Consider the following 17,493-nt stretch of genomic DNA (forward strand, 5'->3'; position numbering starts at 1 on the left):
ACCCACTTCACCTACAACCTCCAACCTCCACCCACTTCACCAAAAAAATGAATGGTGGTGATTCATTCTCAAAACCTATAAATAGGCTTCTCCATCAAGAGGAACATCACCAAGGGAACCAATTCACAAATACATTTCTCTACTCCCAAAATGGAAGAGAATACTCCCCACACACACCAAAATCTTGAAGCCTTAAAGTTCTAAAGCTCTCAAGAAAATCCCGAAGGATCAAGAAAGCACTCTTCGTTCTTCGTCAAATCCTCCTTCAAGATCAAGCCCCAACGGCCCTTGAAGAACTCCCACCAACTTAAGATCAAGCTCCGACGGCCCCTTGAAGAAAGTGTTCATCATTCATCATCCGTTCATCCTAAGATCAAGCCCCAACGGCCCCTTGGATCAACAACCTCAACAAATCCACACATCCAATCGTTCTTCAAGACTAAGCCCAAAAGCCCTTGAAGATCTGCTCATCCATCAACCTTCAAGATCAAGCCCAAAAGCCCTTGAAGAAATCCATACACCCATTCTTCAAGATCAAGCCCAACACCCCTTGAAGATCCATTCATCAACTGTTCATCCTAAGATCAAGCCCCAATGGCCCTTTGGATCAACAACCTCAACAAACCCATACACCCATTCTTCAAGATCAAGCCCAACGCCCCTTGAAGATCCGTTCATCAACTGTTCATCCTTAGATCAAGCCCCGACGGCCCTTTGGATCAACAACTCATCCACAAACCTACACCCTACGAAGATAGAATCAGAGGACCAAATTTGAGAGAGATCGTAACCCCAAAATCATTAAACACAAAAATATTATTTTGTACACGTATTCTGGTTCCTCGTCGTCAGGAATTTTTCGTGTTCACAATAATCAAAACAGTTCATTTTATAAATCACCATATAAAGATCGTCATTGCAAAAAAATAATTAAAACTAAGGTCATTTAGTCATCAAACTATTTAAAAACAAATGAATGGTATTGGTAAAAGCATTATGAATCGTCTATGTATTTGTTATAATAGATTGACTAAACGACCTTAGTTTTAATTTATTTTTTGTAAGAATATCTTTACATGTGATTCATAGTATGAACGGTTTTGATTAGAAGCACAAATCTCCAAGATTAAAATACTAAGAATTTTGAGTAAGAGTTCCTACTCATCTTTGAGTAGCCAAATATTGTTTTTTTTTTTTTTTTTTTTTTTTTTTTTTTTTTTTTTTTTAGAGTTTTTCCTTTTAATTTTCTTTTGGGTTTTGAAAATAAAAATTTACGTTCACAATGCAAAGATTAGTGTGTGCCCTTCGATTTAACAGAAAAAAAATAAATGGAATCTAACAGCAGGGTGTCAATTGATTGTTTTCAAAAAGTTTACTTAGTTAATTAAATTGATTAAAAATAGTTTAGGGGTCAATCTCCAATTAGCCAATCCTTCAGGGGTCAAATGGAATTTTAAGAGCGCTTCTAGCTTGTGCTCTCCCCCGAGGGACAGGCCCGCGAACAGTGGCAAAGAGCCCAAGCAACCAAGCCCAGCGTGTGCTGGCGTTGGAGCCCGAGAGGGCCCAAGGGAGAGGCTCGGCACGAGTTGCCAGCCCGAGAACCCGAAGGCAATGTAACGTGGGCTGACGTAAGGGTGACATCAGCCACAATATAAAATTAATAAAAATATAAAATGTTAATAAAAAAAAAGGTAAAATATTAAAAATTAAAAAAAGTGTAAAACCTGGGCTTTGAACTCAACGGCTTTCACTGGAGTTCGTTGTTGAGGTTGATGAACACCCACAGACAAATGGCAGAGATCTAGTCCCTCCTCTGCCACAGCTGCCGTTGCACCTCGCATCACCTTCGCCCTCACGCACTCGCGATCCTCTTCTTTCCATTGGCGCACCCAAATCGTACGATTTGGGATTTGTTTTTAGGGGAAAGAGGAGAGAGAGAGAGAGAGTTTGGTTAGGGAGCGGGGAAGATCGGGACCGTTAATGGAGGCTGAGGTGGGTGGGATGGTGAAGATGGAGGAATAAAGGCGGCGGTGGGGTGGTGAAGATGGAGGAAGAGAGGGGAGGAGGGTTTGGGTTCCTTTGGGGGGTTGGGGGGGCGGAGGACACGGGTTGAAAATCAAGTGAGAGAGCTGCTAAGCTTAAAAAAGAAAGAAAAGCGTTGGCACCATGTGAAAAGAAGAAAAAAATAATAATAAAAAAAAAAGGTTTTGGAATGGTGCATTGGCACCATGTCAAAATAACAAAGGCTTTGCACCTAGACCCGGCAGTTTCTGACACGACACGATGACACGACACGAAAATAACGGGTTTCAGGTCAACACGATAACTTATCGGGTCATTATCTGGTGACCCGTTAAGAACCCGTTAATAACGGGTTCTTAACGGGTATACACGCGGGTAACACATGGGTAACCTGTTTCGACCTGTTAAGAAAAAAATTATTTTGATAATTTTAAAGTTTAATTACTAAAAGATTTATTATAGAATACAATAGCCCTATTAATATATTATATGTACAATATATTCTATATTAAATATATAGTTTTGTATTATTATTCTATATAAGTTAAAAAAAAAAAGTGTCATTATTTATTTTTATTATGAGAGTTCCTTATTATCATTACTAGGATATCATATGGGAGCTGTCCTTCCTTGAAGGAGGAAATTCTGACCCATAGGTTGTCAAGCAAAGGCCAAAGGGTTAGGAGTCCTAACATGCTGCTTCATTTGATTTTATAAAACCATGCGCATTTGATTTTAGGGAGAGAGAGAGAGAGTCCAACTTATAAAATCAAATATGCTTCCCTAAAAGGCTAAAACCATGCTACCAGAAGGAAACCATGGGCCAAGCCCACCTCAATACCCTTGAAAAGCTTAAGATGATAAATTTTACTTAATATGTTGTTGTCCAAAATTAAAATAAACTAAGAAGACATACATACAAGTATGAAAAATGTGAAAGAATATATAAACACTTGTGATTCATCATTATTCCTCTACCAGTATATAATGGTTACACTTACATTATCGTTTAGATTTTTAAACTCCTCCAAATCCTCATAAATAATGTTTTTTATTTGAGGGAAAAATTAATAAAGTTAATAATAATTATTGTAGAAGTGTAAAAAATGTAAAAAAAATATACAATCACTCATAATGACAAGCTTTACAACTTTCATGAAGGGGTCAGCTTCGAAATCCAACACTATAATCCATAAACCTTAAATTTATATTTAACCGTTGATTGTCATTTACGCCTTATTCTTGTTACTGAATTTCATTTTTTAAATTTTCTTTTTTTGAAAACATGATCATCTGGCGGATGTAAGAAGATGAGCGGTTTAGATCTTTAATATCATGTTTCGATATTTACGGTTAATTGAAATATGAGTTGATGTCATATAGTTTGTAGAAACTTTATAAACATCAAGCAATATTTTCACTAACCATAAAACTCTGAACATAATATCAACGATCCAAACTGTTCATCTTCTGGCATCCTCTAATAGATCATGTTTTCAAAAAAAAAAATTCTGAAAAAAAAAAATTTGATGAGAAAAATGAAGCGTAAATGTAAACAACAATCAATGGTTAAATTTTGATCTATGATTTATATGATTATAGTGGCGAATTTTAAAGTTAAGCTCTTCACGAAAGTTGTAAAGCTTGTTATTACGAGTGTTTATATATTTTTTTCTATATTTTTTATACTTCTACATTAATTAAAAAACTATTAAAGACTTTACTTAAATAACAGCCGTAAGATAAATGAGAGTAAATCTGTACCGTTGGATTATATTTCACTTATATTATTAAAACTTTTTTGGACAAAAAACCCCTTATATTTTCCATTATTTCCATATGACTCCGACTCTGAGTCCCTGACTCACTGATCTAGTGATTTGATCAAATCAAAACAAAAGGAAAGCTACTAGACTACTAGTAGTCTTCAAACAAAAAAACCAAAAAAAACAAAAGCCACTAACAAAGCCAGCCCACTGACTTTGAGCCCAGGCTGCCCACTGCCCAAATGCAAATGCCCAGCCCTAAATAATAAATCTAATCCCTTTCTCTAGTCTCTCGGCTCTCTCCCCTCCCCTCCCGTAAGCTGTAACCCTATCTGTCTCTCCCAAGTCCCACCCAAGTCCTGACCAGCGGCGCCGTTTATTCTTCCTAGCCCCTCTTTCCCACCATTTGTTCTTCCAAAAAACTCTAATCCGACAGCCACGATCTTCTCGTCCTCCATTCGTACAGCCACTTCCTCTGTATTTCTCTATGTAAGTATTTCTCCCTCTTTATTCCTCCATTCATGGAAAATTGGAAATGAAAAAATGTAACTGAACTGAAAGCAGTGGCTGCTTTGGAGAGTACTAATTTGGATCATTGTTGTGACCCTAACGAAAATGAGGGATAGAAATTAAATCTTGGAAAATTGTTTTAAGTGTCCGGATTAATTATGAATTAATTATAATTTATTAGGAAGAGGAATTCTGGCAAAACTTCATGCCTCAGTTCTATTGCTTTTTAATTTGTATGCCTACTAAATGCTTAGCCAATTGTACATATTCCAATTTCTTTCAGATTAATCTCATCGTAATATTTTTTTATTTTATTTTTATACATTTTGTTTGAATTTTTTGTCACTCATTGCTTCTTTTTAATTTGGATTCAAGAATAAGGTATGTCCTGTGTGCATGCATGACCATTTTGACTTAGAGAAAAGAATAAGCAATGGCAGCTTTGGAGAGTACTATTTTGGATCATTGTTGTGACCCTAACGAAAATGAGGGATAGAAAATAAATCTTGTTTTAAGTGTCCGGGTTAATTATGAATTAATTATAATTTATTAGTAAGAGGAATTCTAGCAAAACTTCAAGCCCCAGTTTTGTTGCTTTTTAATTTGTATGCCTACTAAATGCTTAGCCAATTGTACATATTCCATTTTCTTTCGGATTAATCTCCCTCATCGTGATATATTTTTATTTTAATTTTATACATTTTGTTTGAATTTTTTGTCTCTCATTGCTTCTTTTTAATTTGGATTCAAGAATAAGGTATGTTGTCCTGTGCGTAAGACCATTTGACTTAGAGAAAAGAATTAGCAGTGGCAACTTTGGAGAGTACTATTTTGGATCATTGTCTTGTCTAATGTTGAATGGCGAATGCGTTATTGCTTAGTAATATCCATTGTTACTGTTAGTAATATAATATCCTACCTATTTAAAAAGCTATTAATTAATTTATACCTATTTTGTTTCAGAAGCAATGGATGCTAGAGATTCAGATTCAGTAAACGATGAGGAGTCCGTTGAGATTATAATGGGAACAGAACGAGATCTTGGAAGCGAAAGTATGGAGAATACAAATACAAGTTTTGCAAAGAAAAAAGCTAGAACAATCAATTTAGGTAAGCAAAAACTTCGATCTCCTGTTTGGAACACTTTCACTAAATTGGATACTATTTTTGAAGATGGTAAATGTCGTGCTCAATGCAAAGATTGTAAGAAAGTAGTGATAGATGATAGTCATCATGGGACAGGAAATATGAAAAGACATTTGAATACATGCCCTGCAAAGAATAATGTTGAATTGTTTATGTCGGCATCTGAATTGTGTTCCCAAAAGTTTGATCCTCTGGTATTCCGTGGCTTATTAGTACAGGCAATCATCAAACATAATCTTCCTTTTAATTTTGTTGAACATGAGGGAATTAAGGCTTTGTTTGCATATGTATGTCCTGATGTTAAACTACCATGTCGAAATACTATCAAAGCTTGTGTGTTGAGGATGTTCAAATTGAAAAACAAGCACTGCATAATTTGTTAGGCTCGGTTGAAGGTAGAATTTGTTTGACATCAGACTTATGGTCATCTTAGTGCACTGATGGGTATCTTGCACTTACTGCTCACTTTGTAGACAAGGATTGGAAATTGAATAAAAGGATTATAAGTTTTTGTCACATGCCTCCTCCGCATATCGGTGTTGCATTATGTGAGAAAATAAGTGCGTTGGTGACTGAGTGGGGGATTGAGAAGAAGTTATTTTTTATTACCTTGGATAATGCTTCTTCAAATATTTTTTTTGTTAATATTTTGAGGAATCAATTAAATATTAGAGGTCTTCTCTTGATGAATGGTGATTTCTTTCATGTGCGTTGTTGTGCTCATATTTTAATTTGATGGTCCAAGATGGACTAAAAGAAATTGATTATTCGGTGGTAAAAATTCGTGAATGCATCAAGTATGTAAAGGGTTCTGAGGCTAGGAAACTAAAGTTTCAAGAATGTGTTAGGCAAGTAGGGATATTGGATAGTAAGAGAGGTTTGAGACAAGATGTCCCTACTAGATGGAACTCAACCTATCTTATGCTAGATAGTGCCATTTTCTATCGATATGCTTTTATTAATTTAGGATTGAGTGATTCAAATTTTGAAAGTTGTCCTTCTTCTGAAGAGTGGGATAAAGTGGTGAAGATTTCGAAGTTTTTGGGGGTACTTTTATGATGTTACATGCTTATTCTCTGGAACAAAGTACCCCACATCAAATTTATTCTTCCCTAAAGTGTTCGTAATTCAGCTTCAAATTAAGGCAGCCATTGATGACTGTGATAGTTTCATGAATAAGATGGGGAATTATATGCACTTGAAGTTTGAGAAGTATTGGTCAGATTACAGTTTGATTATGTCAATTGCAATCATCTTGGATCCTCGTTATAAGCTACATTTTGTGGATTGGGCTTACACAAAGCTTCATGGTGTGAATTCTATGGAATATAATAATGTTTATGCCACATTGACTGCTCTCTTTAATGTGTACTCGGAAATATCTGCTCATCTTAATTATTCAAATATTCCAATGAACTTGACGCCTAATCATCAAATAGAAGGTGGAGATGCTCTCTTTGAGGTAACATAAAGTTTGTATTTTCCTTTTTATACATAGTACTTTAAAACTATTAATATTATATTAGAAATTGGGTTATGCATAATTTTTATGATGTTTATGTTTTCATTTTATTTTTTTGATGTAGGATTTTGATAATAATTACAATGGTCCAAACTCAGTTGAAAAAGGTGAATTACAGAAGTATTTGGATGATAAAAGACTAGATAGAAGACAAGATATAGATGTTCTTTCTTGGTGGCAAATGAAGCGTTTTCATTATCCAATACTTTCTCAGTTAGCACGAGATGTGCTAACAATTCCTATTTCAACTGTTGTGTTAGAATCTGCTTTTAGTATTGGGGGTAAAGTGCTAGATCAATATCGTACTTCATTGTTGCCAGACACGGTTCAAGTTTTGCTGTGTACACGAGATTGGCTTTTTGGAAAAGGAGGTAGTATATCGTTTATATAATATAGAACTATTTTTTATATCTTTTCATAATTATTTTTAGTACCCATAATTTGAATGGTTTACATACAATGTTTGATTTTTCTATGTTTAGTTTATGCGGAAGAGAGTGCTAATGTGGAAAACCTCAATGAAAACATCATCAATATAACTCTTGAAGATAATCTATCAAGCCAAAGTTCCAATACTTTTTCCCATGATGATTGAGGAAAATTGAAAGGTTTGATTGGAAGAAAATGTGCAAGATGTTCTAATGTTCCAATGTCCTTAATTTTGCAAATCTTTTGAACATTTGATATTTTGTAATGTTCTAATGTTTTTTTTATTATGCTCTTATTTTGGATATGTAAATATATACTTAAAAGAAAATTGTGTTTTTATGTTTTGGTTGAATGTGACAATATGGTATGTATTATCTATCATTATAGATTATCAGTCTATCACAATTTGACATGTTGGTAGAAGATCAAATTTGAGGAATGGTTTAGGGTTATTAGTAATAAGTCGGTTTAGGTTTAGGGTTATTAGTTTGGGCGTGCAACCTTTTTTTCACGCAAAAAAGTATTATGTTTTTTTAATTAATTATTTATTAGTTTAAAATATATATTTTTTAACAGGTAACGGGTCGGGTCATATTACCTGTTAATATTATTGGGTCGATTTCGGGTCGGGTCATTTTACCCGTTTATTTTAACGGGTGTTACACGACACGACCCGTTAAGATATCGGGTATGACACGAAAATGACACGAACACGGGCAACACGACACGAATGCCAGGTCTATTTGCACCATGTGAAAAGAAAAAAAATTAAAAAATTAAAAATAAAATTTTTAATAGAAAGTGGTACAATGAGACCGATTAAAAATCCTATCCAAAATTACAAATAAAATTATTTTTTATTATTTTAAAAAATAATAATAATATTTTATTGCTTATTGTCAGGATTATTCAAGTGCAACGGTGAACATGCCATAAAAATTACTGTTCGGACAATTACTGTTCATTGATGGATTAAATAGTGAACAGCCACTGAGAGGTTTCCACTGTGGAAGTGCTCTAATATATAAATTCCACTTGGGAGACACTAAGGACTTTCCCATTACTTCATTTCTCCTCCTCCGACGTTTTGCTTCCTTCTTCTTCTTCTTCTTCTTCTTCTTCTTCTGAGAGTACGGCGGATGGGCAGTGGATGAGCTAGCTCAGCTGTTGACTAAACTGAAGAGGATCGGCGGAGCTGCTCGGCCTATCTCCGATCATCTATTCGATTATCCATTTCTTGGGTTTTCTTCTCCGCCGTCGTCAGCTCCTCCCTCACAATTCTCCGGCAGCTATGAGTGTGGTCTCAGGTACGCTTCTTTCCATGAATTCCATGAAATTAACTATTTACCACACAATTATTTTGCTGGTATTGTTCTCTTATCAAATTTATCCACTCCATAAAAGATGAATTGTTGTACAAGCAAGCAAAATCTGATATTACATTTCTGGTTCCACGAATTGTTCTGTCAATAATTCTGTTTCAAAGCTTTTGAATTTACCCATTTCGCGTATCGTTTGATTATATAGGTAGTCAATTTCGGCCACTTATCGAGTTGGATCAAGGATGGGAATATATATCGAGTATGTTTGCAAAATTAAAGAGGATTTTAGAAGGATTACCCGAGCCTCAGTTCAATTCCGTTGATTATATGACCCTTTACACAACCGTGTACAATATGTGTACCCAAAGGCCGCCTCACGATTACTCTCGACAGCTTTACGATAAGTGTAGGGCGGCGTTGGAGGACTATGTAACCACAACGGTGCTGCCATCTGTAAATGAGAAACACGGCGAGCTTATGCTGCAAGAGCTTGTGAAAAGATGGACGAATTATAAAATTATGATTAGCTGGCTGTCAAAATGGTTTCGTGTTCTTGATCGGTTTTTCATCCCTAGGAGATCGCTTCCTAGCCTGAATGATGTTGGAATTACCTGCTTCCGCGATTTGGTTTATCGAAAAGTACAAGTCAATGCTAGAGTTACTGTAATTGGTCTTATTGATAGTGAACGTGTGGGAGAGCAGATTGACAGAGCACTAGTGAAGAATGTGATAGATTTATTTGTTGGAATTGGAATGGGACGAATGGATGCATATGAAGAGGACTTTGAGGCGCACATGCTAAGACATGCTGGCGAATACTATTCTCGTAAAGCAGCAAGCTGGCTTTTGGAGGATTTCTGTCCTGATTTCTTAGTGAAGGCCGAAGAGTGCTTGAGAGGGGAGAGGGATAGAGTTTCTCATTACTTGCATTCAAGCAGTGAATCAAAGTTGGTGGAGAAAGTGCAACATGAGTTGTTTGAACCACTTTCTGAAATATTAAAACAGAAAGTTAGTGTTGAAGTAAAATCGTTGGTCCAACAGGCTGAATACACTGCAAGTAACGAGGCTTCAGACAGATCTTCTGGCATGCTGGAACAGGTCCTTGTCACAAACATAATTGAGCTTCATGATAAGCATATGGCATACTTTAATGATTGCTCAATCAAAAACCATGTCTTCCACAAAGCTCTGAGAGAGGCCTTTGATGTATTTTGCAATAAAGCTGTTTCTGGGTATTCAAGTGCTCAATTACTCGCAACATTCTGTGAAAATATCCTCAAAAAGGGTCGGAGCCAGAAGTTGAGTGATGAGGCCGTTGAGGTGATGCTTGACAAGGTTTTTAAGTTTCTTACTTATATCAGTGACAAAGACCTTTTTGCAGAATTTTACAGGAAAAAGCTTGCCCATCGGCTACTTTTTGATCCGACTGCCAACAAGGAACATGAAAAAAGTATTCTTACAAAGATGAAACAGCAATATGGTGGCTTGTTCACCTCAAAAATGGAGGGAATGGTCACAGATCTGACATTGGCTCGGGAAAATCAGACTAGCTTTGAGGAGTACCTTTGCAATAGCCCAAATGTTGATCCTGGGATTGATTTTACAGTCACCGTTCTTACAACTGGTTTCTGGCCCAGTTATAAAACATGTGATCTTAGCCTTCCTGCAGAGATGGTGAAATGTGTTGAAGTTTTCAAGGGATTTTATGAAAGAAAGACGAAATGCAGAAAAATTACATGGGTTTACTCTTTGGGAACTTGCAACATTATTGGAAAGTTTGAGCTAAAAGAAATCAAATTGGTTGTGTCGACTTATCAGGGTGCTCTCCTACTGCTTTTCAATAGCATGGATAGGTTGAGCTATTCAGAAGTTCGAAGTAAGTTGAACCTTACCCATGAGGCGGCTGTCAGGGTTCTTCATTCGCTTTCCTGTGCCAAGTACAAGATCCTTATTAAGGAGCCTGATACAAAAACTATATCACCAAATGACAGCTTTGAGTTCAACTCTAAGTTCACCGACAGAATGAGAAGAATTAAGATTCCTCTCCCACCAGTGGAGGAAAGGAAGGAGGTGATCCAAGATGTAGAGAAAGAAAGACGATATGCTATTGATGCAGCAATTGTGCGGATTATGAAGAGCCGGAAAGTTTTGGAACATCAACAATTAGTTACGGAGTGTGTTGAGCAGTTGAGACATAAGTTCAAGCCTGACATCAGAGCGATTAAGAAGCAGATTGAAGGTCTCATCATCCGTGACTACCTGGAGAGGGACAAGGAAGATCGTAACTTGTTTAAGTATCTTGCGTGATTCGAGTCTTTGACTCTTGATATAACTTGTTGGGATATGCTGGAAGCACAGGAAGATGAAGTGTGTAATGTGTGTGGAGAATTATGTTAATATTGTCATCTAGGTCTAAAGCTTTAGGCTGAACCTCTGCTTGGTTTTCTATACTAAGAACAATGAATATGTATTTTACAGAGAGATTGTCTCTAATAATCGTCGAAGAGTAGGGATTTTCAACTCATCAGACATTTTGCAGACAACATATATAGCATTTTAGCTCACTCCTTTGTTCTTTGGGTTTCTTCGATTTCACTTTTCGTTCTTAGCTCTTTTACAGTCTGCATATCCAACTTGATGCATATTTCTGTCACATCTCAAGTAGAACCTCTTGCAGAATCCTGTAGAGCTTAAATCTAATACTTTCGTGATATAAACAGTCCAGCTTATGACTTGAGGAATAATTTGGTGCTTGTGGCTTGTGCACAAATTAGTGTAGTTTGAAATGTAATATTCGCCTTTAAGTTTTTAAATCAAATAGAATGTAGGGTGGGCCTACCAGTGTGTCGTGTTTTAATGTGTTTGTATAAATTGAAAGTATAGTCAGTACCTAATGAAAACTAACCGCACGATTTATTATGAATAGTCAGTACCTCAGGATTTAAGGCGCAGCACAAACCGACAGGTAAAATCATTGCAATCAAATATCTGATGGGAGAGATCAGTTCCTTTGAGCAGTGTCTAACACTACCGGAAGTTCAGTCCCTTTCCAAGCTCAAGCATCCCAGCATTGTCCAGTTGAAGAGTGTCTTCACCAAATACGAGCATTCCTTGTCTTCGTGTATATGCAGAGCAGTCTCCTTGATCGTATGATCAAAAGGCGAACCAAATTCACCGCGGATGAAGTTCAAAGCATCTGCTTTCAGATGTTTCATGGCCTGGATTATATGCACAGAAACGGCTATTTCCACGGTGATTTGAAGCCCACTAACGTCTTGATTAACAGATTACGTCACCACTCGCCCTTATCGAGCTCCTGAGGTATTGCTTCGGTCAGGCTTCTAGGGCCCAAAGGTTGATATGTAGGCAAGGGCGCCATCATGGCAGAGCTGCTTTCGATTTGCAGCGTCATTGGCAGTCCAACTTGGGAGACATGGCCAGAGGGAGAGCTTCTTCCCCAAAACTTGAGCTATGAGTTTCCACAACTTCGCGGTGTTGGTCTGTCTGCGATGATTCCTTTGGCAAGCAGATCCGCCATCCAGCTGATTTCTTCATTTCGTTCTTGGGAACCTTCCGCAAGGCCTGCTGCTGCTGAAGCGCTCAAGCCAAGCATCCCTTCTTCGTTGGCAACCACAGGATTCCACGCACCATCCCTTCCAGACAACGCAATGCATCGAAATCTCTTATTTTCGTGTAGATTTGACACGACTAATGTTGTAGTTAATTGCTTTCAATTCATTAGCCTTCAAAAGCTACAAATTTCATTTAACGAGTCCCGTTGTTTTGTTTGGTTCAAATTTCATTATTCCAAACATATGCCAAATCAAATATCGACGACAAATTACTTGCAGGCTAATTTGAGAGAAAAGAAACTCAAAAACATAACACGAGGCTTTAATTTACAACTCAATCCGTACACATGATTGACCGAGAATCTTAGGCAAAGAAAAACAGAAATCCGAGAGGAAAAAATCTAAAATCCCCTATTTCTATTGACCTGATTATATTGAAACCGAATCGAGATACAGCAACCACTTAAGGGATATGATACTGGTATCTCTGTGGATAGAAGATGAAAAGAAAAAAGGGGTGAAATTCATACATCGGTCAAGATTAACGAAGATACAATCACAACATATGCCAGGAAAAAGAAAATGACTATCTGCATGTAGAACTTCGGATTTTCCCTCATGTTTGGAGATGTAACCGCCCTGTAAACAAAATCCGTACATTCCATTTGTTAAAGCCAGAATAAAGCATTAGTAAACAAATGAAACTGAACAAAACGTTGTTACCTAGCAATACGCTGAGAAAATCGATGAAAAGGTAAACTCTGAATGAAGACAATGCCTGGCCCAGTTAGAACAGCCGTTACCAGATTGTCACTCTGTGATTTGGTCAACTGTTAGGAAAATTTGATTCTTGGAAATTGGAAATGGAAAGAAATAGCATGCTTAAGCTATGTAATTTCGGAAGCCGGAAAGCATGTTAGAAAGGGTTTTCAACATGGGGTGGAGCTCGAAGAATAAGTTCATTTGCACTCAAAGTGTCTTCTAATCATCCACTGGGGTTGAAATCAAAGTCTCTTTATGTGTCATGCCAATAAATGTGGACAGCAATATGTTATATGTAATGCAACTATACAAGGATGACGCTAATTTTGTTCAATGTGGTCCAAAGCACTTCCTGAATGTTTCATTCAGTTGCATTGGCAGCCCATAATTTAGATGCCAGGAAGTGCTCTGGACCTTTCCGATAGTCATGCTGTTCAAATCTGAATCCTTAAATGGGGGCATCCCGCAATAACCCTTAAGCGTAGAGATTTGAGTGCGCTGCAGTGCAACTAATAGCTTCGCCCAATCGAGATATTATAAAGTACATGGCAAACTTGCAAGTTTATGAACATGTAATAGAATGCCAACTATGTGTAGAAATAGAAGCACTCAAAAAAGAGTGCAAACGGAAAGAAACGGAAGCAACTTACACCAAACAGTGCTCTTCTCACGGTACCATTGAATTTGATTTGGATATTGACTGTTGCAGTTACAGCAGCTATACAAGACACATCAACAGATAATTCCTCTCCCACTTCAAGATTTTTCTGTACAACTGGCAAATGGAGAAACAAGAAAGGCATGCGATTAGTCTTAGGTTGATAATTCCTACCATAACTTAAGTAAGCCTTAATCCTAACTAATTTAGGGGCCCCTTGCTAACCATTTTGTTTTCAGTTTTTAGGTTTCATTATTCAAGTTTTCAGTTTTCAAAAAAGTGAAAACAAAAAAATGATATTGATAGCGCAATGATTATCAAATGGCACCTTATTTGTTTTCCAAAAAGAGGTAATCAGTCTTTTAACTTCATTCTCTCATGAAACAAAATAAACTATAGACAGGTTGGTTTGGAATTCAAGGCAACGGGTCAAGTAAAAAACAGAAAGGAAAAAGGAGACAAAAATGAGGGTAATCTGATTCGGAAAGTACATCAACACATCTGAATTGAGTTTTTAAACTAAGTAAGTGACTGAATAGATTATGGAAAACATGTGCAACATAGAAATAAACCACCGAGAATTGTAAAGCTTCAACAGGCAGAAAATGCTTTCAATTTAAAGCAAGAAATAAAATTCTCCACAGAAATTTGGGCAGACCGAAAGTTTAAGATGCTGAACCTGAAATTTAAAAACTTACCAGATCCACCTCCAAGGATAAATGCAAGACCTTGGCCAGATAGCTTCTGTCTTAGAAATATCTGTAAAAGTATTATCACGGCTGTCAGAAAGATAAAGATAATACAAATGGCTTTGAGAAACAATTGAAGTGACAATTAGAAAAAGGAAAAGGGAAATTAGTTGATTGTAGGAGCAGTCTAAGCAAATTCAAGAGAAGTGATTCTGAAATGTCTCTAAAATCTCACCTCTGGACCAGGAATAACATTACGTGCCCTTTGGTCGAGTGTATTACTAACTTTCACATCATTCACAGAACAAAGGAATGCATCTGGCTACACAAATTGTAACGAACTCCATAAAATTCCAGTTGATTAAACTAATACGAAGTGATTGTAACAGAAAGCATGGAATATCTAAATTTGTTCAACGAAAACCAGGAGAATAGCAGAAACCGATAGGACACAAGGAAAATTATATATACCTGGCACAAAATCTCTCCACCAAACATAGCCAAATCAATCTGTCAAAAGAAACAAAAATACAGACAACCGAAACAAAACTAAGTCATTTACCGTTGTTGGGGTCAAGAGGAATGCTAAGTAATAAAAAAGTGCCTTATCCACATAAATTTGGCATGCTTAAAATCACCAACCGGGAGAACTCTCGCAAGAGAAGGTGCAGCAATTCCAACAAATCCATCACCTGGACCAGCATTACAGAAAACTATGCTACTGACTGTCTTCCCAAAAATCCACTGCCACATGCTTCCTTCATTTTCAGGAACAAATACATTTTCCATTTCCATTGACCCAGACATGAAGCACATTGAACCTAAAATTTATTTGTCAATCAGTTGCACATGCGATAGTGATAACAAATTACATTTTCTCTAAGGCCTTGCAAACTGGTCGGAGATTAGATGACTTCATTGTGACAACGCACCTCACAGAAAGAAAAAGCCCAGGCTTGCAACTTACCAGGCTTGGCTATAACCTTTTCTTCTGGCTTCAACATTATCTGATAAACCAAATGCAGAAGTTTGTAATTCTAGTGATGAAAAAGCAATCAGAAGATAAGGAGCAAATACAGACAGGAGATACACACACTCACACACACACACACACGATATGGGTTGGGATTCTCATAGCGTGTACCTGAACCAGTTGAGCTTCACCGCCCAAAATTTGAAAAGGTATCACGGCATCTTGTGGACTCTACGGTACATTATAGAAGATACAAACATCAGTAACTCTTAAGTTATTGCACAATCCAACTTCATACTTTCCCATTACAGTCGACAATTAAATATTTGCGGAACAAACCAGACACCATAAGCCAGTGTAATGACCATTAACATGAGATAAATACCAATACCCACCAATGACTAGACATTTCGATTCAAAGTGTATCATAGATTACCATGTATCAAATTAGTCTATACCCAAAATGGAAGTGAACAAAATCTTGCAAAAATGGAGAAAAAAATTGGTTTGTAGCACACAGAAAGGATTCTACTCAAAGTACTGCATTTGTCTGCCAATATATGTCCAAGTTGCAGCAAAAGTAGCAGACATATTAATAAGAAATAAAAATCACTAGAGAGTAGTCCATGTATAGTTTATACTTCCAATACAACACGTCGAACCTACATATACTTCTATATAAGTCAATAAACATTCACCGTTGCTTCTTAATAGTAGTGCTGGTGATACAAACAGAAATATGGACGGCTATAAAAGCCACTAATGAGTCGAGCCATCATCAAGTGGCTGAGTATCTCTGTTTGGAGAATGAAGTTATAGGTTAATGGTGGCACAATCAAACCACGAATTCAGCAGCTATCAGTTTTGCATCCAGACATGTTAATGCCGTAATGAAACTCTAAATCACCTTAATCTGAACCATTGAAGTTGGAATGTCGGTTTGAAGGATCATGCACGTGAGCCATACAGCCAAAGATCAAAACTTTTATCACAACAACATTTCCATGGAGTACATCCATGCCAATCTACCTTTTATAGCATCCAACTTATTGTCTACTTCATTCTTAACCCTTCTATATTTTTCAACTAAACCCGCTATCGGCGTACGCATAATTTCTTCCCCCGTATTACATAATTTGCATAAGCTAAAAGGCAGAGATGCAACTGTACACTACCTAAGCAAATCTTAAGCATTGAATTAAACCTTGCATCTAATTAAGCTATATGATAAACAAAGATCATCTTAGCTAATCAGCAACACTACACTACTACCACGAATCAAAACCCTAACTTGAAGCAAAAACTTCAGATCAAAAATCCATTGCTTCATTCAGTCTCGGCAATTCAGTAATTAACTGATTTATCAACACAATAGATGCGGAAATTAACCAATTTTCTATATTATTTTCCAGACCTTTCTCGGCAACCAAACAGAAGACTATAAATTTTTTTTAATTAATTCATAAATTAATGAATAAAAGATGAGTACCTGGTAAACGTAAGGCTGAAAAGGCGTTGAGAAAAACGGAGCAGCCATGGGAGGATGATCAGAAGCTCTGAATTCGACGAAGATCAAACAGAATTGATGAAATCGGAACCTGCAATCTGGCGATTTCAACAACTACTCACCGCGCCATTTACCCACTCCTCTTTATTTTAATTTATATATTTTAATTTAATTTACGAACCAAACCAATTTTATTTCCATTTTTCCTCTCGTCTTTTATTTTTCTTTGTTTGTTTATACCCGGTTTAAATGGGTACAGTAATAAGAATATTTTATTTATTTTTTTTTTTTTGGATAACGTAATAAGAATTCGTTAAATTGACTAAACTAACCTTTTCTTGGAAGTTTTGTTAGGCTCTTACGTGGAGGGATTTTACAGTTTTGCCTGTGGCAATTTTGTCCGTCTAAGTGAACAGAAGGTGCAGGCGTCGACGTATTTGACGTGGCGATGTCTTATTGGAAGCAATGACAAATCTCGACGTGTAGAGATGTTGTCAGTCTTCCCAACTCTCATCTCCGTGTGGCAATAGCATGTGCTTAAAGCTCCTCAAGGCAGTTTTCTCTTTTGCTTTCTCATCCCTTCGAACCGCTGTCCTTCTGTCTTTTGCGATTCCG

The 17,493-nt window shown here is 36.8% G+C and overlaps 2 protein-coding genes and 1 pseudogene across 3 annotated transcripts; 2 read left to right on the top strand and 1 right to left on the bottom strand.

The window, feature by feature from the left end:
- Positions 1 to 8,455: 8,455 nt before the first annotated feature.
- Positions 8,456 to 11,291, top strand: LOC125480585 (cullin-1-like). Its single transcript, XM_048591585.1, has 2 exons — positions 8,456 to 8,702; positions 8,923 to 11,291. Exons 1-2 carry the CDS (start codon positions 8,687 to 8,689, stop codon positions 11,022 to 11,024), a joined length of 2,118 nt encoding a protein of 705 aa, XP_048447542.1. The 5' UTR covers positions 8,456 to 8,686; the 3' UTR covers positions 11,025 to 11,291.
- LOC125480563 lies at positions 11,061 to 12,682 on the top strand (annotated as a pseudogene).
- LOC103958476 lies at positions 12,588 to 17,123 on the bottom strand. Of its 2 annotated transcripts, none has more exons than XM_009370747.3 (10): positions 16,861 to 17,123; positions 15,543 to 15,602; positions 15,366 to 15,405; positions 15,041 to 15,219; positions 14,870 to 14,908; positions 14,634 to 14,720; positions 14,408 to 14,468; positions 13,702 to 13,826; positions 13,013 to 13,104; positions 12,588 to 12,928 (listed from the first exon to the last, which is right to left on the bottom strand). In XM_009370747.3, exons 1-10 carry the CDS (start codon positions 16,906 to 16,908, stop codon positions 12,814 to 12,816), a joined length of 846 nt encoding a protein of 281 aa, XP_009369022.2. In that variant the 5' UTR covers positions 16,909 to 17,123; the 3' UTR covers positions 12,588 to 12,813. The 2 variants fall into 2 exon arrangements, with proteins under 2 accessions (XP_009369022.2, XP_009369015.2); XM_009370740.3 differs by having other exon boundaries at positions 13,013 to 13,119.
- Between the last annotated feature and the right edge of the window lie 370 nt (positions 17,124 to 17,493).

This window comes from the organism of the source record quoted next, unplaced genomic scaffold (genome assembly GCF_019419815.1).
Source record: "Pyrus x bretschneideri cultivar Hongxiangsu unplaced genomic scaffold, Pyrus_bretschneideri_v1 Contig34, whole genome shotgun sequence".
Taxonomy (NCBI): Eukaryota; Viridiplantae; Streptophyta; class Magnoliopsida; order Rosales; family Rosaceae; genus Pyrus; species Pyrus x bretschneideri.

Coding starts and splice junctions, on each gene's coding strand:
- LOC103958476 (XM_009370740.3), bottom strand. CDS start 16,908: ATGGCTGCTCCGTTTTTCTCAACGCCTTTTCAGCCTTACGTTTACCAG. Junction 15,220..15,365: donor AAAGGTTATAGCCAAGCCTG/GTAAGTTGCAAG, acceptor AATAAATTTTAG/GTTCAATGTGCTTCATGTCT. Junction 13,120..13,701: donor TGAGAAGAGCACTGTTTGGT/GTAAGTTGCTTC, acceptor TTTTCCTAACAG/TTGACCAAATCACAGAGTGA.